This window comes from Camelus bactrianus, chromosome 5, assembly GCF_048773025.1.
Source record: "Camelus bactrianus isolate YW-2024 breed Bactrian camel chromosome 5, ASM4877302v1, whole genome shotgun sequence".
Lineage (NCBI taxonomy): Eukaryota > Metazoa > Chordata > Mammalia > Artiodactyla > Camelidae > Camelus > Camelus bactrianus.
In genome coordinates, this window is record NC_133543.1 from 16,911,512 (window position 1) to 16,930,969 (window position 19,458).

Here is a 19,458-nt window from a genome sequence, read left to right on the forward strand (position 1 = left end):
GGACCTGGGTCAAGCCTGCGGCAGACACATCACCTACAGACCCAGGACCAAGGCCCAGCCCCTCCCAGGCCACACACCCACACTGGGCAAGGCTTTCTCAGACCTCCTGCCCTCCAACACACTGCTGCCCGCTGTGTGAGTGACAAGGCTAGGTTCCATGCAGCCGGAAGCTTATACAATTGGGGGAAGGGGGCCCTTCAAGAAAGAATACTAAATAATGAGCCGACAATTATCATCAAAGGTCATAGAGGGACCATGCGAACAGAACCCTGAAGCATCGGCCTCTCCTGAGTGAGTCTCCACTTTCCAGAACTCCAGGTGCCTGCCCCTGATGCTGGCTTGTCCCAGACTGTCCTCAGGTGCCTTCCAGAGCCTGCCTCAGCTGGGGCCAGGGGAGCCCTGCTCCTCCCTGCTGGCCCACAGAGGCCCCAAGGAGCAAGACCATTCCTGAGAAGGCACCACCTCTGCCATCTGGCCCGCCGGTGTAGCCCTCCTCCACCCCATTCCTCTATAGCTAGCTACACACCCTGGGGAGACATGCCCCCCTACCACCTGCCATCCCCCACTCACCTTACTCCTCTAGTCAACGTTTTACACCACATGAAGGAACATCAACCCGTTCCTCTGGCCTGGTCTCAGGTATCTTTGCAGCGGGTGTGTCCTGGTGAGATATCTGACCCAGGCTTTGCCCCAGTGTGGTGCTCTGTGAGCCCATCAGGTCACAGCATGCCCAGGGGGACACTATGGAGTGGTAGGGACTGGCCTTCCGTCACACGGCTCTGAGGAGTTTGTTTTCTACAGGAGGGATGCTGTTCCTGCTCAGACAGTAAGGCTTCCTAGGTAGCTCACAAGGAAGGAGGAGGGGCCCCGGAGCACCAGTCCCTGTACAAAGTACACTGCCCGTGCCGTCTCCCCTACCTTCTCTAGCTTGCTGCTAAATGGTCTGTCTGCTCTGCAACTATATATTCTTTTCGATATTTGAAGGAATAGCAATGTGTGAAAACTAGGAGTGGGGAAGGAATTGAATTTCCTGAGCCATCGCTATGTGCAGGTACCATTTTTCCCTGTCTGGACAAAGCGAGTATGTTACAGAAAGAGCAACAGCTTCGGACACAGGCAGAGTTCAGATGGGATCTTGGCAAGCCTCGCCTCACTCTCCTCATCTGTAAAATGGGAAGAATGGTACTATGCAGACTTGTGTTGAGGAAGAGAGATAACAGACAGAAAGAGCCTGAAACTGCAAGGACCCAATAAATGTTGGCTCTTATTTTTATAAGTTTCTCTGTCTCTTCATCACACAAGTCATAGATGTAGTCTGTTTGTGCTTCCTTTAACAATGTTTCTTAGAGGTCAGCCCATGTCAGAAGGAACAGATCTAACTCCCTTTTTTTTTTTTAAAAATTGAAGTACAGTCAGTTTACAATGTTGTGTCAATGTCTGGTGTACAGCAGATCTAAGTCATTTTTAACTGCCATGTATCATTCCTCAAAATGGAAATGCCATTGTCTGTTTAACCATTTCCAGATCCTTTAGGTTGTTTCCAATCTTTTGTTACCATAATCAGTGCTACAAGGGACTTTTCTGTGCAGGCCTCATTGGGTCCCTGTGCCACTGTTCCTCCAGGGTAGAGCCTGAGAAGGGAAACTGTCATTACTTGCTGCCAAATGTCCCAGCCCCAATGCCCCGCTGACACCACACCAACACCCTGGAAAGTGCCACTTCCCCTTGCCCTGCCCTTCATTCAGATTTAGCCGACTTTTAAGTCTTTGCCAACTTGATATATACTCCCTAAACACTAAGAAGGAAATAAATAAATACTAAAGGAAAACCCCCTCAAAAGGGGGTTTCCTTTTAGTCAAGTTATATTTACAATTCTTCTTCTATTAATTATTTCTATGTTTTATTGATTTTTTTTTTAAACAGGACCATCTTTTTTCTTGGCTTTCTCAAGGTTTCTGCTCTTTGCTTGTGTGATGTCTGTAGAACATGCCTTCTCCCAGTCTGTCTTAACTCCGTTTATGGCATCTTTTTCATACGAAAGCTTACAATTTCACTGATGGCTGTAATCTACTTTGAGATGCCTCAAAAATCAGATGGCACAGAGGTAGGAGAAAGGCAAAGATGGATGGACAGACACATGATTTAGGACAGAAATATGTTCATGGTAGAATCAGGGGCTAGGATTTTCACGTAAAGTTCTTTCAGCTCTCTTGAATGTTTGAAAATCCTCACAAAAAGGTCAGGAAAAAAGAATGCAATTTCTGCAAGGCTTCCATGTTTGTGTCTCATTTAAGGCCTCCCATGGCAGTGGGAAGTGCTGGGGTGAATAGAGGAGTCCACTTATATAGCGGGTTTTTTTTTTAAATTCAGATCTTGAATTCATTTTTTAAAGTATTTTTGTAAAGAGCGTAAAATATGGATTTAATTTTTTCTCCCTATAACCTAAGGTATGGATTTAATATTTTTCTCTCTATAACCCATCTTGTAATCTACCAACAAACAATCATCCTTATCCGTTATTTCAATATTACCAACAAAACAGTCCACCCTTCCCTACTGATTTGAACCACCATCATTGCCAAAAACAGACTAAATTCCCAATTCAATTCTCTCTCTGGACTCTGTTCTGATGCAACACCCTGCTTTAATCACTCCAGCTCTCTCATGTGTTTTAATATCTGGGAGGGCAGACTTCCCATCCTCATCACTGTCTTCTTTTACAAAACAGTCCTGGCTCTTTGGGGCTATTTTCTCTTCCATGTGAATTTTACAATCAGCTCGGTGAATTCCATTAGAATCCTCCTGGGATTTGGATCGTGATGATTGCACAGAATTTACAGGTAATAACACATGTTGGGTTGTGGAGACAAGGGGAAAATGGTGTCTGCGGAGGGCCTGGGCCATGGCTAGTGGTCCATAAACAGGAGCAGCTACCATTATTACTGTTGGTGTTGCCACCAGCAGGGAGGGGATCACCCAGGACATGCTGCATCTTCCAGTCCAAGAAAACATTCTCTCTTGAAACTTGTTTTCAAATTCCTCCCAATCCTCCTCCCCTTCCCTGCCTAGGCCACTTCCCCTCCATTTGCCTCTCCTCCAAGTAAGAAGCATCTTAGCCACTCTGACACCCACAGCATGAGTCCCCAGGCTAAGATTAAGATGCCCTGGCTGAGGTCATTCCTTGGGCTTCCCTCAGGTCCACTTTTCCAGGCTCCTGAGCCCACATTGTGCCTGATGGGCCCAGAGCCAGCTGGAGACCTGGACTCCGCCTCCACTCAGCTCAAATAGTGCGTGCTGACAGGTGCACACCCAGGGCCCAGCTTAGGAGGAGCACCTCCAAGTGAAAACTTAGGTGCCACGCCAGGCACGGGCACCAACAGCTGCCCTGCTGACATTAACCCAACAGAGCCCCATGTCCACAACTCCCAACACCTGCAACAAGGATGTCACTTCCCCTCCTTACGGATGAGGAAATAGGCCCGTTTCAGGCTGAAAGGGGAAGAAGTTAGGACCCAAACCCAGATTTGCCTGGCACCCCAGAGCCATATTCCTCCAAGCGATGACCGGCCCCAAGGCCAACAGTCCCACAAACAAATATCCCAAAAGTCACCTCCAGGCAGACCCTTGACTGAGCTGAGGTTCCCGGGCACCCCAACTCCCCAGTGCCCCCACTGCAGCTTCTCCCAGCCCCTCACCCCGCTCCTTTTTCTTCTTTGCAGGGACGGCAGCTGCCACGGCATGCAGCTGTTGACAAACTAGTCGGCCTGTTGCCGAGGCATCTTTCTGAGCCGCCCTCGTCCTCCTGAGCAGAGAGATACCTCATTAGCGTGCTATATTTCAGCCCTGAGAAAACAATGCATGGCAAGAGACCATAAACAACAAGTACAAATGCTACAGGTCATGGATGATAGATGCCCCCTGTAGACGTTCGACGTGGGCCCTGCTTACACAGACAGGCGCGCGGCCCGCTTCCGGGCACATCTGTCTTCCCCCAAACGCTGGCGCAGGAAGAAGTCGGCACGGCCTTGCTCCACGTACACGGTGGCCGGGGCTCCCCCCACAGGACCCCCACCATTAGCTTCTCTCCTGACGGGTGAGCTACACTGTTCTCTGATGACTTGCAGTATTTCCAAACTCTCACCCTTCCACTTGGGCTACTGGCTCTTTGGATTAGTGTCCTAACTTTTTTTTTCCCCCTCTTGCTACAGGTCCAGGAATGTTTCTCTTTGAAAAATAAAGTTTCAGAACACCCCAGCCAATTTTTGAAAAGGGCTGGCCAGCCAGTTGAGAAACCAAGTCCACGCCAAGGCAAACAGGGGCTCTCGCGCAGACCCACCGAGCCCTCACAGACTGGGCTCTGTTGGGCTGAGGGGTGGTTCTGAAAAAGGGGCCCTGTGTGGCTCAGTGCCGTCACGCTGGCCCTGGGGGTGCCAGCTGGGACCGCAGTCTGAGGCCGGCAGTCCTCTGGGGTGAAGACAGGCAGGAGCTGGGGGCTTTCCTCTGCGGTCAGGATCCGAGGCAGTGGACTACAGAATGACCTAGGCTAATGGAGGCCCCCCACACCTTGGGGGCAACAGCTCCTTCCTGGGGCAGCCTCTGGACATAGATGCTCAAAACCCAGCCTCAGGTGGGAAGGTCAAAAACACGCTGGAGGCATGAAAAAGGGACTGAAGTGCAGTCTGAAGGTCCCTGAGGATCCCCAAGATGCTCTCAGGGGTTCCACCAAGTCGAACTACCTTTATATTACACTAAGATGTTATCTTTTCACTCTCATTCTCTCACGAGTGGAAAGTATCAGTTTCCAGAGGCTACAGTGGAACAGAGCAAATGCAGAAAAGATATGAGAAAGCGACTTTCTGTTAGGACAGGCAGTTGAGAGGTGTGTGACACTGAAAAACAATGCCATTCTTCTAATTTTTTTTGTTATTGTTCTGGAAAATATTCTTCATAAAAATGGCTTGTTTTCACTAGCAGGAAGTGGTTTTGTTACTATTATTTTAAGATGACTTTAAAATACCTTTCAAATATCTCAGTTTAAACTTTGAAAGTGGTAAATACCAAGAGATACAATCCCTCTGAAAACCTCTTTGAAGTGCTCGATCATTTTGAAGAGTGTAAAGGAGTCCTGAGACCAAGAAGTTTGCAAACGGGAGCTGTGGAACTTTAGTGACAAGGGGTTGTTAAGTGGGCAGGATGCACTGGCTGTTCCAAAGCAGCCAGTATGATACGATCCCACTTTGTGAAAAAGAAGATGGATGTGTGTGTACTAGATGGACACAGAAGGGGACAGCAAGCAGAGTCCAAGGCTTTACCACTGGCTCTGTCTGGATACACCCGCTTGCGTCTGCCGTTCACATGTTACTACTGCAATCAAATGAAGTGACTAATGAATGCTTCAGTTTCAGCCTGCCCTTTTCAGAAAAGCCCACCAAAGAGTAAACTGAACAAGTAACATTTCGAGCCCTTCCTCTGGGCTCTTTCAGGGACCCAAGTTGATTGAATCTGAATGATACCTAGGAATTATCAGCCTCCTTGTACAGAAGAGAAATGGAAGGTCAGAGCAAGGTTGAGCATCTCGTCCAGGGTTATGCAAACACGAGGTGACACAGAACAGGACTCCAATCTGGGCTGGACTAGGTGGCTTTCCTGACCACTGACTAGGTGGCTTTCCTTCCAGCCCTCCAGCCTTGAGATGCCAGGGCCTCTGTCCACCCCTCCTTGGCTCCGATGGCATGTGGTTCTCTCAACTCTGCCACATGGACTTCAACTCTGGTGGACAAGGACCCAACTCTGTTCTATGCATCCTGTAGCTCCTGTGTCCACCCCTAGACCAGGCAGGTGACTATTGGACAGGATCAGGCAGCAGCAGCAGTAGCACCTCAGCAGGGGTCCAGCCACCATTCCCTCCCTTGGAACCTCATCTCAAATCAGAACCCAGATGCAGCCTCCATGGCTGGAAGTGCCAGCTTGGAAGTGAGGTTGTGGCTGTGGGGCTACTCCAGGCACAGATCCTCAACCTCAGCTCCTTGACCACAGGTCATGGGGCTGGTGTCACAGCCTAGGGTCATGCCGAGCGGCCTCTGCTGTCATCAGCCCACCCTCCACTGACCACCTGGCACAATGACAAACTTTGTGCTCCCATCCCACCTCTGCAGACGGCTCGCCCTCTCTTTTGCCTCTGGCACAGTGGGATGTCGTAGACAGACCCTGCACGTCCCCAAGTGCTCACCCTGGGAAGGGCCGGAACTCTCAGCTGATTTCTGAACTGGTGTGCTTGCTGTGGGAGTTGAGAAACATAATAAATGGGCCCAGCTCTGTGCGCAGCACCTAATTTGCAATAATATTGAAGTCTCCAACAATAACTCATTTACTCTTATAATAAATATATAAAAAAAGACAAATTGCTACATTGAACATGCATTTTCTTCACTGCAAGTAGCTGCTACCCCAGGGAGAAAGCCCTGTGCTGCTAACTAATAGTAAATCCTTTGGAAAATCATGTGTCATAATGATGGACAACCAGGGAAGCGGTATTAAATAGATTTAGAGGTTAGCTACTCTAACAAGAACAAAAGACGTCCTTTGCAAACCTGCATCTCTAAGAGCACAGATCAGTTGTGATTAGTGCCCACCTTCGAAAAGCCCAGGTGCACAGCAGAAGAGAAAAGTTTCTGTCTTAGGCAGGTGTGGCTGGACAGGTGTCGGGACAGAGCGGCAAGGGGACGGGGGACGGGGGGGGGGGGGTTGGGGAGGCCTGGGCCATGATCTCCAGGCCCGCAAGGGCCCCGGGAGGAAATGTCTCACCTCTGTTTCCAAGGAGCCAGCCCCTCTTATGCACCCAGAATGCAAATTCTCATGTGACATCCACCATGCCCAACTCAGTGCAAGCACAGGGGACACAGGAGGACACAGCCCTAACTTTAAGAAGAATGCCATGGCCCTGGGAAAAGGAAGGCTCCTTTGGGTGTCTGTGTCAGGGCCCCTGGGAGCACTGGCCAGCTTGGGCTGTGGAGGCTAGAGATGGCTCCCTGTACGTGCTGTCACTTGAGTTAGTGCAGAAGCCCAGGGGCCCTGGCCTGGAGGACAGGCCTGAGGAAAGGGCTGCCTTGTTCTCCTAATTCACTAGTTCAGGACTAGTGTAGCCGTGAGTTATTCTCTCCAGCCTGTTTCTCCAAGTCCCAGGATTTGCCTTCCTCGATTTGGGAGTTGTGACTTCAAGAACAGGGGTTGACAGCCTTGTCCAAAATCCTGAGTGGCTTCTGTCTTTCCAACCATCTCTTGCTGAACTTTGAGTTTCCATGCTGGCACAGAGTCGGCGCCCAATGGCTATTCACTGAACTGAAAGGTGGACATGGAGGTCTCATTAATTGCATGCCTGCTGTCTGTCATGTCTGTAGGAAGAGGAGGCTCAGTGGGGTTGGACAACAGTAGACCCTCCCTAGGCTCTGGAGCTCCAGGGACTGGGCTCCAACCAGAAGCTGGGTGGCCCTCTGGCAGGAGCAGGGTCTAGAGCTGGCACATGGCACAGCAACTCGGAGGAATCAGCAGCACTTGGAGGGGCAGAGGGACCCCCACAGTCTCCCCACAGGGGTCACATGCTCCCGACATTACACTCTATTCTCCAATGAGGGCTTGGCACTAAGCTGACACAGCTGTGGGTCAGTGTTACCTGTGAAGTTCAAGTTCTAGTCAACATCACTGCAAATCGGACCTTGACCGGGGTCTGTCTCACGCCAATTGCTTTCACCAATTCCCTGTAAGACCCAAGCCTGGTTGCTCCCCTCTCACAGGACTCAGTTTCCTCAGCTATAAAATGTCTAGTTGAGAGGGAGGGTATCGCTCAAGCGGTAGAGCGCATGCTTAGCACGCACGAGGTCCTGGGTTCGATCCCGAGTACCTCCTCCAAATATAAATAAATAAATAAACCTAATTACCTCCTCCTCATAAAAAATAAATAAATAAAAATAAAATGTCTAGTTGCCCAGACACTACACAGATCTTCAGTTTTTCACCATTCATTCATTCATTCAGCCAGTGAAGGAAGTTTTCCTCGAACTGATACAAGTAATCTACAGCCGTGAAATAACTCACTGAGACAAAAGCAATTCCGTGAAAATAATGCTGCAAACCAAACTTAGTTTTGCTTTTTTTCCCCCTTAGAACATCAGTCTCTCCAGCACTAATACTTGGAGGTGCTGCAATCCATCCCTAGTTAAAATACACAAATGCCACTTGGACTTTTGATAGACTTTGCTTTAAAACACAATAGTACACATTAGCCCAACAGAGTTATACATACTAGAAATTGGGAACATTTCCAAAAGTACCTAGAAAGAGAAACAAAATACTAAACCTAGTGGAAAGAGCTGTGGACCTCCGGCAGTCTGATGTCCAGGAGGCAACGTCCCTTGACCTCTGAGAACGGGTTTACTCGCGTTTCCTTCCTTCCTTAAGTCACTCCATTCCTCTGACTTCAAAACACAAATACACAGATTTGATTTCACTGGTGCTTTATGCCTTTGGGATTGCCAAACTGCTCCTTCACTGGCTTCCAGCATCTCCCTTCTGGAAACCTTTCTACAGCTTCAGCAGCACTGCCTGGTGATGGATGACTATTTTGCAACTGCTATCAGTTTACTATTTTAACCAATATATCATAAATCAGGAAGAGGGATGCTGGGTCCAACTGGAGAGTGTAGCTTTCGCTCATTACCTGGGAGGATTATAGCCATTTCATAAAATCCATTATCTAGGGAAAGGGTCCTATTGGCGGGGGCCAGCAAAATTCATTTCATGCTTCAAAAGTTTGTGATGGGGCTGGCTAGGAAAAAACCCCTAAATTGTTTAGAAGGTAGGGATCATGATTTGTTTGAAAACCACAAACAGCCAAGACAGAGCTGTGTCCATTATACCAAATGGCACTTTGTACTCAAATGCACGGGGCCCAGCCCCCTGACCGCAGCCTTTCCCAGTGTCACCAACAGCTGGACAGAGGAAGCACTGCTTTCCTCCCTGCCCCCACTCCAGGCCAGGCCACTCTGATCTCTTCCAAGCCCCGTTGCAGTCCCCTCTGTGGCCTTCTGCTCTTGTCCCTCCAGCCCTGTCTCAACATGGTAGCTAAAGGGATTTCCCCACATCACCACCGGGCTATGTCCTTCTCCGGCCTTGAGAATCGGGGTCCCAGCCCTCATAGCCCGGAACAGCAGGTCTCCTCTCTCATCTCATCTCCATCCTCTCCCTGCCCCTCCCCATGTTCGAGAGACAGTGGCTTTTCCTCTCTCCTCCTACCCTCTCCGAATGCATCCACATGCTGCTCCCTCTGCTGGGAATGGCTTCCCCTCTAGAATGCAGAGAAGGCTCTTTCTAGCTGACAACAGCTGTTTCCCTACTATCCACTACTTGTGGGTTTCCAGACACTTCTCCTTCAGCACCGTCACACTTTGATTTGATCTGGAGTCGCTGTCATCATTTCCCTCAAAGGCAGCCACCAGGAAGCCCTCACCTCCCTACCTAACTTTGTTTCCACTGGCAAAGAGGGAAATACAAATATCCCAGGGACCAGCCCAAATAAGGACAGGGGTTGAGGAGGCCTCTGTCCCTGCTTGTCCCCCCCCTCCGAGGATGAGCGTTCCTCTATGACAGGGAGCAGCTCACAAGGCCTTAGGGGCAGCATCACCCTCACTTGAACAAGTCCCTCCACTTTCAGCACCCCTGAGGCTTCTTTCCTGGGGCGCTGAAGACCAGGCCAAATCAGGACTTTCAGGAAGCAAAAAGAAGGAAGAAGTAAAAGGATGTTAAAAAGAAAAGAATGATGAAAAAACAGTGTCTTCTAGATTTTGCCCAGCCTCTAGAACATTCTTTTTGAATACGATTTGGTTTCCCTCTCTCCTCAACTCAATTTTTCCCAAATTCATTCCTCATGCGAAAACAGCATCTTCCCCAGGGAAGCTCAGTTTTAACACACACATGTTTTTCTAAGTAACTTGGAGCTGAGGCTCGGCAGACAATAAAGATGCTTGTCTGTGAGTCCCCCTTGCTGCTGAGACCACCGGGGAATTGAAGTACGGAAAACTGAGCTCTCAGACGCTCAGCTCCGCCAGGTCGCAGAACAAACTCCTGGTTCAAAGTTCTCGCTGCCACCCCGAGAGTTAGAGGGCCCTGAAGTACGGAGTAAGTCTGTCGAGAAGGAGGCGCAGGAAGACATCCTGCGGTTGACAATGTGAATTTCCCTTCCACCCACCCCCTGGCAAGCTCGCCCACCCCCATCTCCAAGCAGGAGTCACCGCACTTTCTTTCACGTTGTTTTCTCTTGGGGGAGCCTCCCCACCTCCTTGCCAAGTCCTTTCTCTCTTCCCCTCCAGTTCTCCGTCCACCCAGCTCTTCTTGGTCCCCCGCCCCCGTTCCTCCCCCAGCCGAGCTCCCCCCACCACCCCCCTTGCCTCGGCGCCTACTTATTCTTCAAACTTGGAGAGCGGCAGACACGGGGAGGGACGGGCAGAAGCAAGCTGCAGGCCAGGCCTGTGCAAACAAGAGCGGCCGCCTCCTCATTTCCACTTGAAGCGTCGCAGGAAAGCTGCCTTTCTCCTTCAACTTACCCTGCGTGGCCGGGAGGGAGGAGGGACGCCGCCTGCAGGGGCGGCGGGGCGGGGAGGGCGCTCGCTGCTGCCGGCCGAGGGGCCGCCGCGCGGAGCCGCGGGATGGAGCAGCGGGAGGGAACATCAAGTGGCCGCCGGGAGGGAGGCGGGGCGCATGAATCATTTATGACCCGCCGGCGCGGCGGAGGGTTTAGGCGCGCTGGCTAATGTAAAGGCTGGCTTGACTTGAGGGATCAGGCTGTAGCTTTGGGCAGCGTGTTTTCCTCCCCGCGGGGACCTTGCCCAGCCTGCGGGCGGCATGGACTTTCCTGCTGGGAGAAGCTGCCTGTCTGCTTGTCCTCAGGGGCTGGGCTGTCCCAGGGCAAGGGTCTAGAGCAGGGGTGCAGCTGCACCCCACTCCTCTGCAACCCCCAGATAGAGAGAGAGAGCAGGCTGGGGCCTTAGGGGCCATCTGGACAGAGGGCTTGCTAGGTTGGAAGAGGAAACTGAGACCCAGGAAGGGAAGGTGACTTGCCCAAGGAGCACAGTGAGGTTGTGAAAAACATGCCTGGACCCCAGGCCACTGTCCCCTGCCTTCTGTGGAAGCTTCTCTGGCTCCCTGCAGCTCCTTGTGGACCCTGAAGATCCACAGAGCCAGGGAGTCGAGTCCACAGTCAGGAAGGCCCTTCACAGGCAGGGGTCCGTCACGGGAGGACCTGCCCCCATTCCCAACCGAAATGTCACTAATCAAATTTGTCTTTGAAGTGTGGAACCCTTCTTCAATGGAAAATCACTCCTCATCTGTCCTTTCCTTCCACAGAGAGAGGGGACACGGCAAGTACCTTGGGACAAGAGGTTCCCATCCAAAGCAACTTGCAGATCTGCCAGGTGAGGTCTACGAGGACCACTGATCCATCTAAACCACACCCCTCCCCCCATTTTTGCCAGATGCTGAGCCAGTGGGAGGATACTGTATTTTCTGCTAACAGAGATGGAGAGGCTTACTGGGGTGGGGAGGGGTCAATATCATTGTCATCTTCAGCCTTTCCACCCCCAATGACATTCTATACCTTTTTTCCCATTTGCTCTCAAGTCATCATGAAAATGAAAAGCAGAGCCATTCTGCCCCCACAAAGGGAGATCCTGCCTTAAGTAATGGGATTAACATAAGTACAAGATGCTGGAGATTCACCCCAGGAACGGAAGGGAGGCAGGAGGAGCTTGACTTTGAGGAGGAAGGCCCTTCCCACGCCCTGACCCTCTTGGGTCCCTCTCCTCTTTAGAGTTCCCTGACTCCACACCCCAACCTGAGACCCTCTGAGTGTGACCCAAATCCAGCCCTGCCCCAACCCTCCATACCCTCTCCTACATATGCCTTTAGGAGTACACCATGAATCCCCCAAAGCAAAGAACGTTCCTACAGAGGGGACAGAGTCTGTGGGACCCAATTCTAAACCGTGAAGGCAGCCCAGGCCTCTGTGGTCCTCCCTCCGATCTTGAAGGAACTGTGTGCATTACTCTCAGCATAAGGAGCAAGAGGTCAACCCCACAAACACCAGCTGCATCCTTCACTCAAAGTCCAGGCAGTACTACTGCCCATGGCATCACGCATTGGGCTGGACATGGCCCGCCAGCCCATCACCTCCATCCCTTCTTTAGAAAGGGGTGCCAGGTCCAGAGAGAGGGTCTGACCTGCCCAGGGCACACTGGGAGCCACTGGCACCAGACTCAGAGCCCCCAGAGGCCCCACACCCAGAAGGGGCAACCTTCCCAGGGCCGGGGCAGCCCCAGGGCGCCCGGACCCCAGGCCTGCACTGTTCAAGCCTGCACACCTCCTCCACATTCTAAGGCGCAATGCTTGAGCTGAGTCAAGGCTGCTTCCTAGGACGGGAGGGTGGGGAGGAGATGGCCAAACCAGACGCGACTTGTGGAGGTGCAAAGGGTCAGAGATTTGTCTCGGTCGATTACACAAAAAGCTCATCCCCAAACCTCCAGGGTCAGCAAAACGAAGAAGCAGACCCCTTCCTGGGTGGTACTGCCTCCGACGGCACCACAAAGCCCACAGAAAGAAAATAAGGGGAAAGACCCAGGCTTGGCCTCAGCCCCCGGGGAGCGCGAGGCCCGGGGAGGCTGGAGGCCCGGTCCTGACAGAACCCTCACCCAGAATGATCACGTCCCTCCTGTGATGAGAACAGCCCGAGGTGGTGAGAACACTTCCGGGGCTCCTTGGTCTGAGTCCTTCAGCTCAGGGTCAGCAGCAGTCTTGTGGGTGGGGACAGGGAGGCATCCTGAGACAGTCAGGAAGGGACCGAGCAGACATTTTCTGTGAGCTCACCCAGTGAGGTGCTTCCCGACTTGGGGCACGTGGCCATGCTGGAGCCTCCCGAAGCACTACAGTCACGCCTCCGAACCTTCTAGAAGCTCAGGCTGGGTTTACCCAGCCTTCCCCACCTCCCAACCCCCACCCCAGCACCACTCCCAGAGTGAGGGAGGCTGAGGGAGCATTTGCCGGTTTCCTCAGGAGAATGTTCAGGGCCCAGAATGAGGTTTCACTGAAATGGAACAGACTGTTCCTGGCTGACCCAACGATGAACACCCCACACAAAGGGCCGCTCTCTGGGCCCCACAAGCACCTCGAGACACCCCTTCCCAATGTGTTTGCTCCCCCTGTTCAGGCCTTCCCGGTACAGCGATGACTCTGAGCTGGTTCCCTTCCACTTTGGGGCGGGGGGGGGTGTGCTTTAAAGAAATGCCCTGCTGTGACTTACAAGTGCCCTAGAGAGAGCAAAGGCCATCCTGTGTCTAATGCCTGGCTCTGGTAAGAGAGAGTGGGGCCACCTCCAGGAAGCCCCCCACCCACCTCTTTCTCTTTCTCTCTCGGACACACCAGGGTCTGCACAGAGCAGGACTTACAGGCCCAGAGGATGATTTCAAGCTGCCTTGGCCCAGGGGACCCCAAACCAAGGATAGCGGGTAGAAAACAGACATAGTTTGGCAACAAAGACCACAGCCACAGCCGGCCTCTGTGCTACCTCGCCTACAGGAGACATGTTCCCAGGAAGCAGCTGTTCCCAGCAGGACTGCGGAAGCCCACCAGGGTTCCCAGATGCCCTCCTGACCCCCACCCCACCCTTACAGAGCCTCCTCCAACAGGCTGTCACTCAGACACCAGCGCTCCACACCCTGCAACGCTGGCTCCACCAAAGCCCAGTAGATGACGTTCAGATCTAGTTAACACCCTTGGAAATCTGTCTACTTCTCTGGTCGCCCCCACAAATGGGTCATTTTGCTGCTCAACCGGCCTTTTCACTGACCTAATACGCCTGCAGGCCAGGCACACACCCTCCCTCCTGCCCTCGGCCCTTCCAGCTCCACCTCTTCTGAGCATGAGCCTCCCTGGCTGGGCAACCCCAGGCCTCACCCTCTGCTGGCTTTTCTGTGCCTTCGTGGGACACAACACATCAGACCTTTTACTTTACTCTGAATCTAGGTTGTTCCCACTTACAAATGAGCTGTGTTCCCCAAGTTCAGCAGTTTGGAAACCAATGATTTGGAACCCAAATGCCTTCTTCCTGCATACAAAGTAATGTAATGTTGGGTAGGTTTCCAGGTTAGCCGACCGCTGCAGAGGCGACCCCACGATGTGCTGGGATATGGCACATCTGCAGTTAAAACTTCTGTTTAAAGCGAGGAAGGTATAGCTCAGTGGTAGAGTGCATGCTTAGCATGCACAAGGTCCTGGGATCAATCCCCAGGACCTCCATTATAAATGAATAAAAACCTAATTACTACCCCCCCCAAATTTTTTTAAAAACCTTAATTCATGTTAGTAGTACAGCAGTGAGCATAGCCGCCTTCCAGAAAAGTAACCAACAAAATTTAAAAAAAAAACCCTTCTATTTTAAAAATACAATACTCATAATGAAGCAGACTAAAAGCCACCAAGCATTTGATTAAAAGAGAATAAAGATGTGTGTGTTATTCCTGTTGAGTGTGAGCACTTGAAGCAAAGCAGACCAGCTCAACAAAAAAGCAGAGACGCCTCGGGTGGATTCCACAGCCAGAGTTGCCTCATCTCGGGGTGGTGGGGAAGAGGCACCGATGGGTCAGACAGTCCTCGGCTAGGGGCTGCATGGCTACTGGCTGGGGCCACGGCGGGTTGGGGGTGTCAAGGGGCAGAGGCAGCTGCCGGAGAAGTATCTGCGACACCCCTTCTCAAGGGGAACTCAAAGCAGTCCTCACGCTTCCAGGGTCTCCCAACGGCCCCTTTCGACATGCCCAGATGGGCACACTGTCTCCTCACTGGCCTGTGACCCAAGGTAAGAAGCATTTCTGCCTTTGATGAGGCCAAGTTGTGAGTAGCCTATCTAAGCCAGGTCCTCCAGTGGCCCAGCCACAGCAAAGGCTGTTTATCAGGTTCCCATCAGCCTTATAACCCAAGGAAGCAGACACTGTTAACACTGATGGAAACAGCTAGAAAGTGGCAGAGCCCACAGCCAGCCACGTGGCTGTTCTTATGAAGTGCTTACATTTCATACCCACAGGCAAAGAGAGGGTGGGGCAGGCCTCTCCTTCATCTGAACCGGGAGGGCAGAGGAGACAGAAGTTACAACCCCAGGCTCCCAGAATGCAAACACAATCTACAATGTGCCTTATCAGCTCTAAGTCGGGCCAGTCCGCCGCCCTTTACGGGATAGATGGAACCCTTCTCTGAGCCAGAGCCGGCCTCTCACTTCATCTGGATTGCTGAAGACCCCCTCGTTCACCTGGGGTCATGGAGCGCCTGCTCGGCACGGGCACCAGGGAAGCAATGACAAATGAGACAATGTGCATCTCCTTAAAGATCTGCGAACACAGGAATTCAGTCCATGCCTGCCCAGCAAGGCGCCTTTGGCCAGCTCACCTGCTCGCTTGATGCTCCTGGTGGACCTGTGGCTGCTGCCAAGGGCTTCAGGATCTCACAGCTCTGGCCAATCCACCCCACAGGAGAGACAGATGGGCAGGTGCTGCTTAGCATGTTTTACAGATAAGGTGACAAGAGTGCCTGAAATCACGTGGTCAGCTCAGTGGCAGGACAGACAGAACGCAGGACTCCCAGGAGCTCCTGGAGAGCAAGGACTGCAGTGTCCCCAGCCCCTGGCAGGAAGCCTGGCACATAGTGGAGCGCAGGCAGAGTGGTGGGTGAATTGTGTCCTTCTGTTGGGAGGCATGTGTTCATTCCACAAACATTTAGTAAATGCCTTTGGGGCCAGAGCTCACCCGAAGTTCATTCCAGGTCTCCTTTGAGGCCTCTCGCACAGACATCTGCTCTCTCTCTGACTTCCCCTCATCTAGAGTCCTGGACCTGGGGGGCCTGCTTCCTTCCCCTCTGCTCAATCCCCATGGCACAGGTAAGCAGGAGACTTTGAACAGGAGAGAACTGGGGGGGAAGTGGCCACAGAGAACTCCCCAGGTGCTGCAGTCCCTGGGCTAAGGGACCATCCGGCCACCTCCCCCATGCCATCACGCAGCAGGTCACCTGAGCCGTGCCTGCCCAAGACAGGTACGCTTTCTGACTCGTTTCCTTTGGGGAGAAAGAGGAAGAAAAGACTCACACACTGGGCCACGTCACCCCTTCCGTGGCAGCTGCACGTCTCCGTGATCCTCCTCCCCATCTGGGGTGGCTCACCTCTCAGATGTATAATGAATCAGGCACTCGCTCATTAATAAAAAATGACAAGCGATCATCTCATTGAAATCCGCCGAGCTGCCGGAGCCTGCAGACACAATCCCTGCCCAGCTCTGCAGCTCCTCTGTGGTCCAGCCATAATGAGTCGGTGGGGTGGACTTAGCGCTCACTGAGGAGGCACCCAAGCCACCTTTCAGGGTGGGTAGTGCAGGGCCCGCAGATGATGGCCTTTTTCATCTGTGTCAACAAAGGGGCTCAGCTCAGCAGGCTTCGGTGCCCCCAAGGTCAGGGAGGCAGGAGAAAGTCGCCAGGCCATGGAGAGTCAATCCTGTGGTGGTACCAGCAATCCACGGCACCCACGTGCCCGGGGGGCCCGAGACCTGGCCAGGCTTGGAGACTGAAACACGAGACTGCCTTACTGTCTTAAAAAGCAAGTAAGTGAGAGCGAGGACTTGACAGGAGCCTGGATGGCTACAAGGTGGCCGGCCCCAGCCACAGGCCTGGCCCCAGGACCACCTCCCAGTTCTTCTCACCTAGAGCTGAGCCACAGGGAGGCCAGGCCCCAAGCAAAGGAAACACCTCGGAGGGCACCTCCAGCTTCTCCTGCCGGCCTGCCAGCACTTTCTTGTTTTATATCCTCTTCAGCATTCACTATATAAGGAGTCCTATGCCCACAGCAGTGTGTTAGAGGCAGCCTCAGAGCCCAGCAGGATAGGAGCGCTTTGGACACAGACAGCCCTGGGATGGCATTCAGTCTCCGTCATGGGCTATGTGGCCGCAGGGACATTAGGAACCCCAGGTTCTTCATTTGTACAAGAGGTGATGAAGCCTCTCCTACAGAGAGCCTTAACCATCATCCACCACCTGCCTCTTAACGATAAATGACAGTTTTATTACTGGGGATACAGGTCCTGGGCTCCAAGATTTTCAAGGCCTAGCAGTCCAGCCCTCGCCCATCATCATTTACATTGGTTACATCACCACCACCATCCTGCACGCTTCCCACCTGTGAGCGCTGCATCAGGGGCTGTAAAGAAATCAGCTCAAATTCTGACAACAATCCTGTGAGGTAGGGACATTAACCCCTACAGTACTAGAAGTGGGGTACTTCATCCAGGGCCTTAGAGAACCGTGTCACAGAGCCTGACTCCTTCCTCACCCCCATGTGTTTGGCACCTCCACTGCTCTAGAACCCTCCATGACTCCCTATTAACAGTGGAGCCCAGCTCAGGCTCTGCTATGAGCTCTGCCTGCACATAATGGACTCTTCCATAGGCTCTTCTGCCAAAGCAAACGGGTTATATCCAGGCCACTCACATGTCTTTGACCCACCAGGAGAGCTGCCTGAAATGCCCACCCCAGGTTTCTCCACAGAGCTTGGCCATTCATCCTCCAAGCTGGCCACCTCTCCCTCTAAAGTGGCCCCCTGGCCACTCCAGGTCATAGTGACTGCTGCAGAGTTCCACTCCCAGAATCCTGACATTGGGCTAACTCTGAGGAGACTCTTTAGAGCTTCTAGAAATGACACTGACAGCCCACATGGAGCTCCAGGGCCTGGGCGAAGGGCTTGAGTGGATCTCAGGACCAGGATGAAGGCAGGGAAAGGATGGAGCCCGCTGTGCAGATGAAAGACCGCAGGGTAGGCAAGATGCGAGTGCCAAGGCTCACTCAGCTCCTTGGTGGCACTGGGACCAAAGCCATGCCTTGGGGCACCTTACAGTGTGGAAGGAGACAGAAATTCCTGGTCATGGGTTGACGGCTCAGTGTCACTCTCGCCTGTAGATCAGGAAACGAGTCTGGACACCGCCCTGGTCCATGACCACTGATCCACCTGGAGGACCTTAATAATACTCCTCCAGCCTCTTTGGTCCTCCTCCCACTCCGTTCTCCCCACCACAGCTGGGGGAGGGCACATGCTGCCCGGCCACCACAGTGACCTCTGGGAGCAGACAGGGTGGGGCAGGGTTTGCATTTCTGTATGTGCGTCAGCACTGTTTGCACATGTTCTAGGAAGTATGTATAACTTTTTAATAACAAAAAGGGAGGATCCTCTATAGGGTTGTTTGTTGTGAGGCTTAGCAGCCTTCATTCATCACTCACTCATTCATCCAACCCGGCCTCCCAGCTCCTGTTTCAGGAAACAGCCCCTCCCTATGAGAGGGGAAGGGACCACAGTGAGGTGCCCATGACACTTCAGGACAAAGGAAGGATGAAGTGGAGAAAGCTTTTGACTCTTAGGCAGGAGACCCAGGCTTCTGCTTCTCAACCAACTCAGTGGATGCTCTCAGGGTGGTCCCTGCCCCCTCAGGGCCCGAGTGGCCTCGCCTGTAGAAAGGAAAAAGGCCCCACTCATCTCTGAGATTGCCAGATATTTAGGGGACTCAGGAGCAGGGTCCCAGAAAACAGCAAGGAACTGGGGAGGCCCAACCCGAGGCAATCTCCTTTATTAGAGAAAGAGCATCCTTGAAGTGACGCTATTAGCCAGGTCATCTTGGGGCACTGGGAGGCGACGCCGTACTCTGCTGTGCCTTGGCAAAGCCTAGCTCGAGACCAAGCCACGTGCGCAGGCACAGCCAGGGCAAGAATGCTCTGGTCTTGCCCGAGCCTGGAACACGCAGGAGACAATCCATTGCAAAACCTGTGCCTCGGGGTGGAGTCTGCCCTACATTAAGAAACACTTTCCAAATGAGATAATTATTTAATAGGTAATAAATGGAGTCAGGAGGGGGCAGAGGGAATTCAGTTGATTAAATGCTTGTGGCCCCCAGCACTGCACACTTTCCCCAAAGCCCTCACTGCTTAATGTCTTCTTACCCCGAGCTCAACTCCATCACTTTCCAGGTACTGAGAAGAAACCCACTGGCCACTGGGCTTCACAGAAGGCCCAAGCCACAGAGGCCCACACAAGGCGCCAGACAGGATGCAAGCCTTCCTGCCCTCCAGTTACTCGGCAGCTCTTCTCCTTTCCCAGCCCTCCTGGGGGACTACAGGGAGGAGACAAGGGTGGAGCCGGGAAAAACCAGGCTGTCCGTTGCTCTTCACAGCTTGGCCCTGGCCCAGGATTCCTGCATCCTCTAGCTCTGCCCATTCCAGCTCAACAAAGTAGAGAGGCAGGGCTGTCAAAGGAACCCTTGATTAGTCTTTTTATCTATGGACGTGGGGAGCAGGGAGGTATCACCCACCAACCACGTGCAGGTGCCACATGGAGTACAGACA

The 19,458-nt window shown here is 52.6% G+C and overlaps 1 protein-coding gene across 6 annotated transcripts in view; it reads right to left on the minus strand.

The window, feature by feature from the left end:
• GLI2 (GLI family zinc finger 2) overlaps positions 1-19,458 on the minus strand; it is a 245,557-nt gene that overhangs the window by 108,083 nt on the left and 118,016 nt on the right. For 2 of the 6 annotated variants that reach the window (XM_074363498.1, XM_074363497.1), the window contains exon 1: positions 10,596-10,745. The exons of 3 other annotated variants lie outside the window; for them this stretch is intronic. In XM_074363498.1, the coding sequence (XP_074219599.1) occupies positions 10,596-10,719 (124 nt within the window). In that variant the 5' untranslated portion in view covers positions 10,720-10,745. One more of the 6 variants, XM_074363502.1, reaches the window with a different exon arrangement.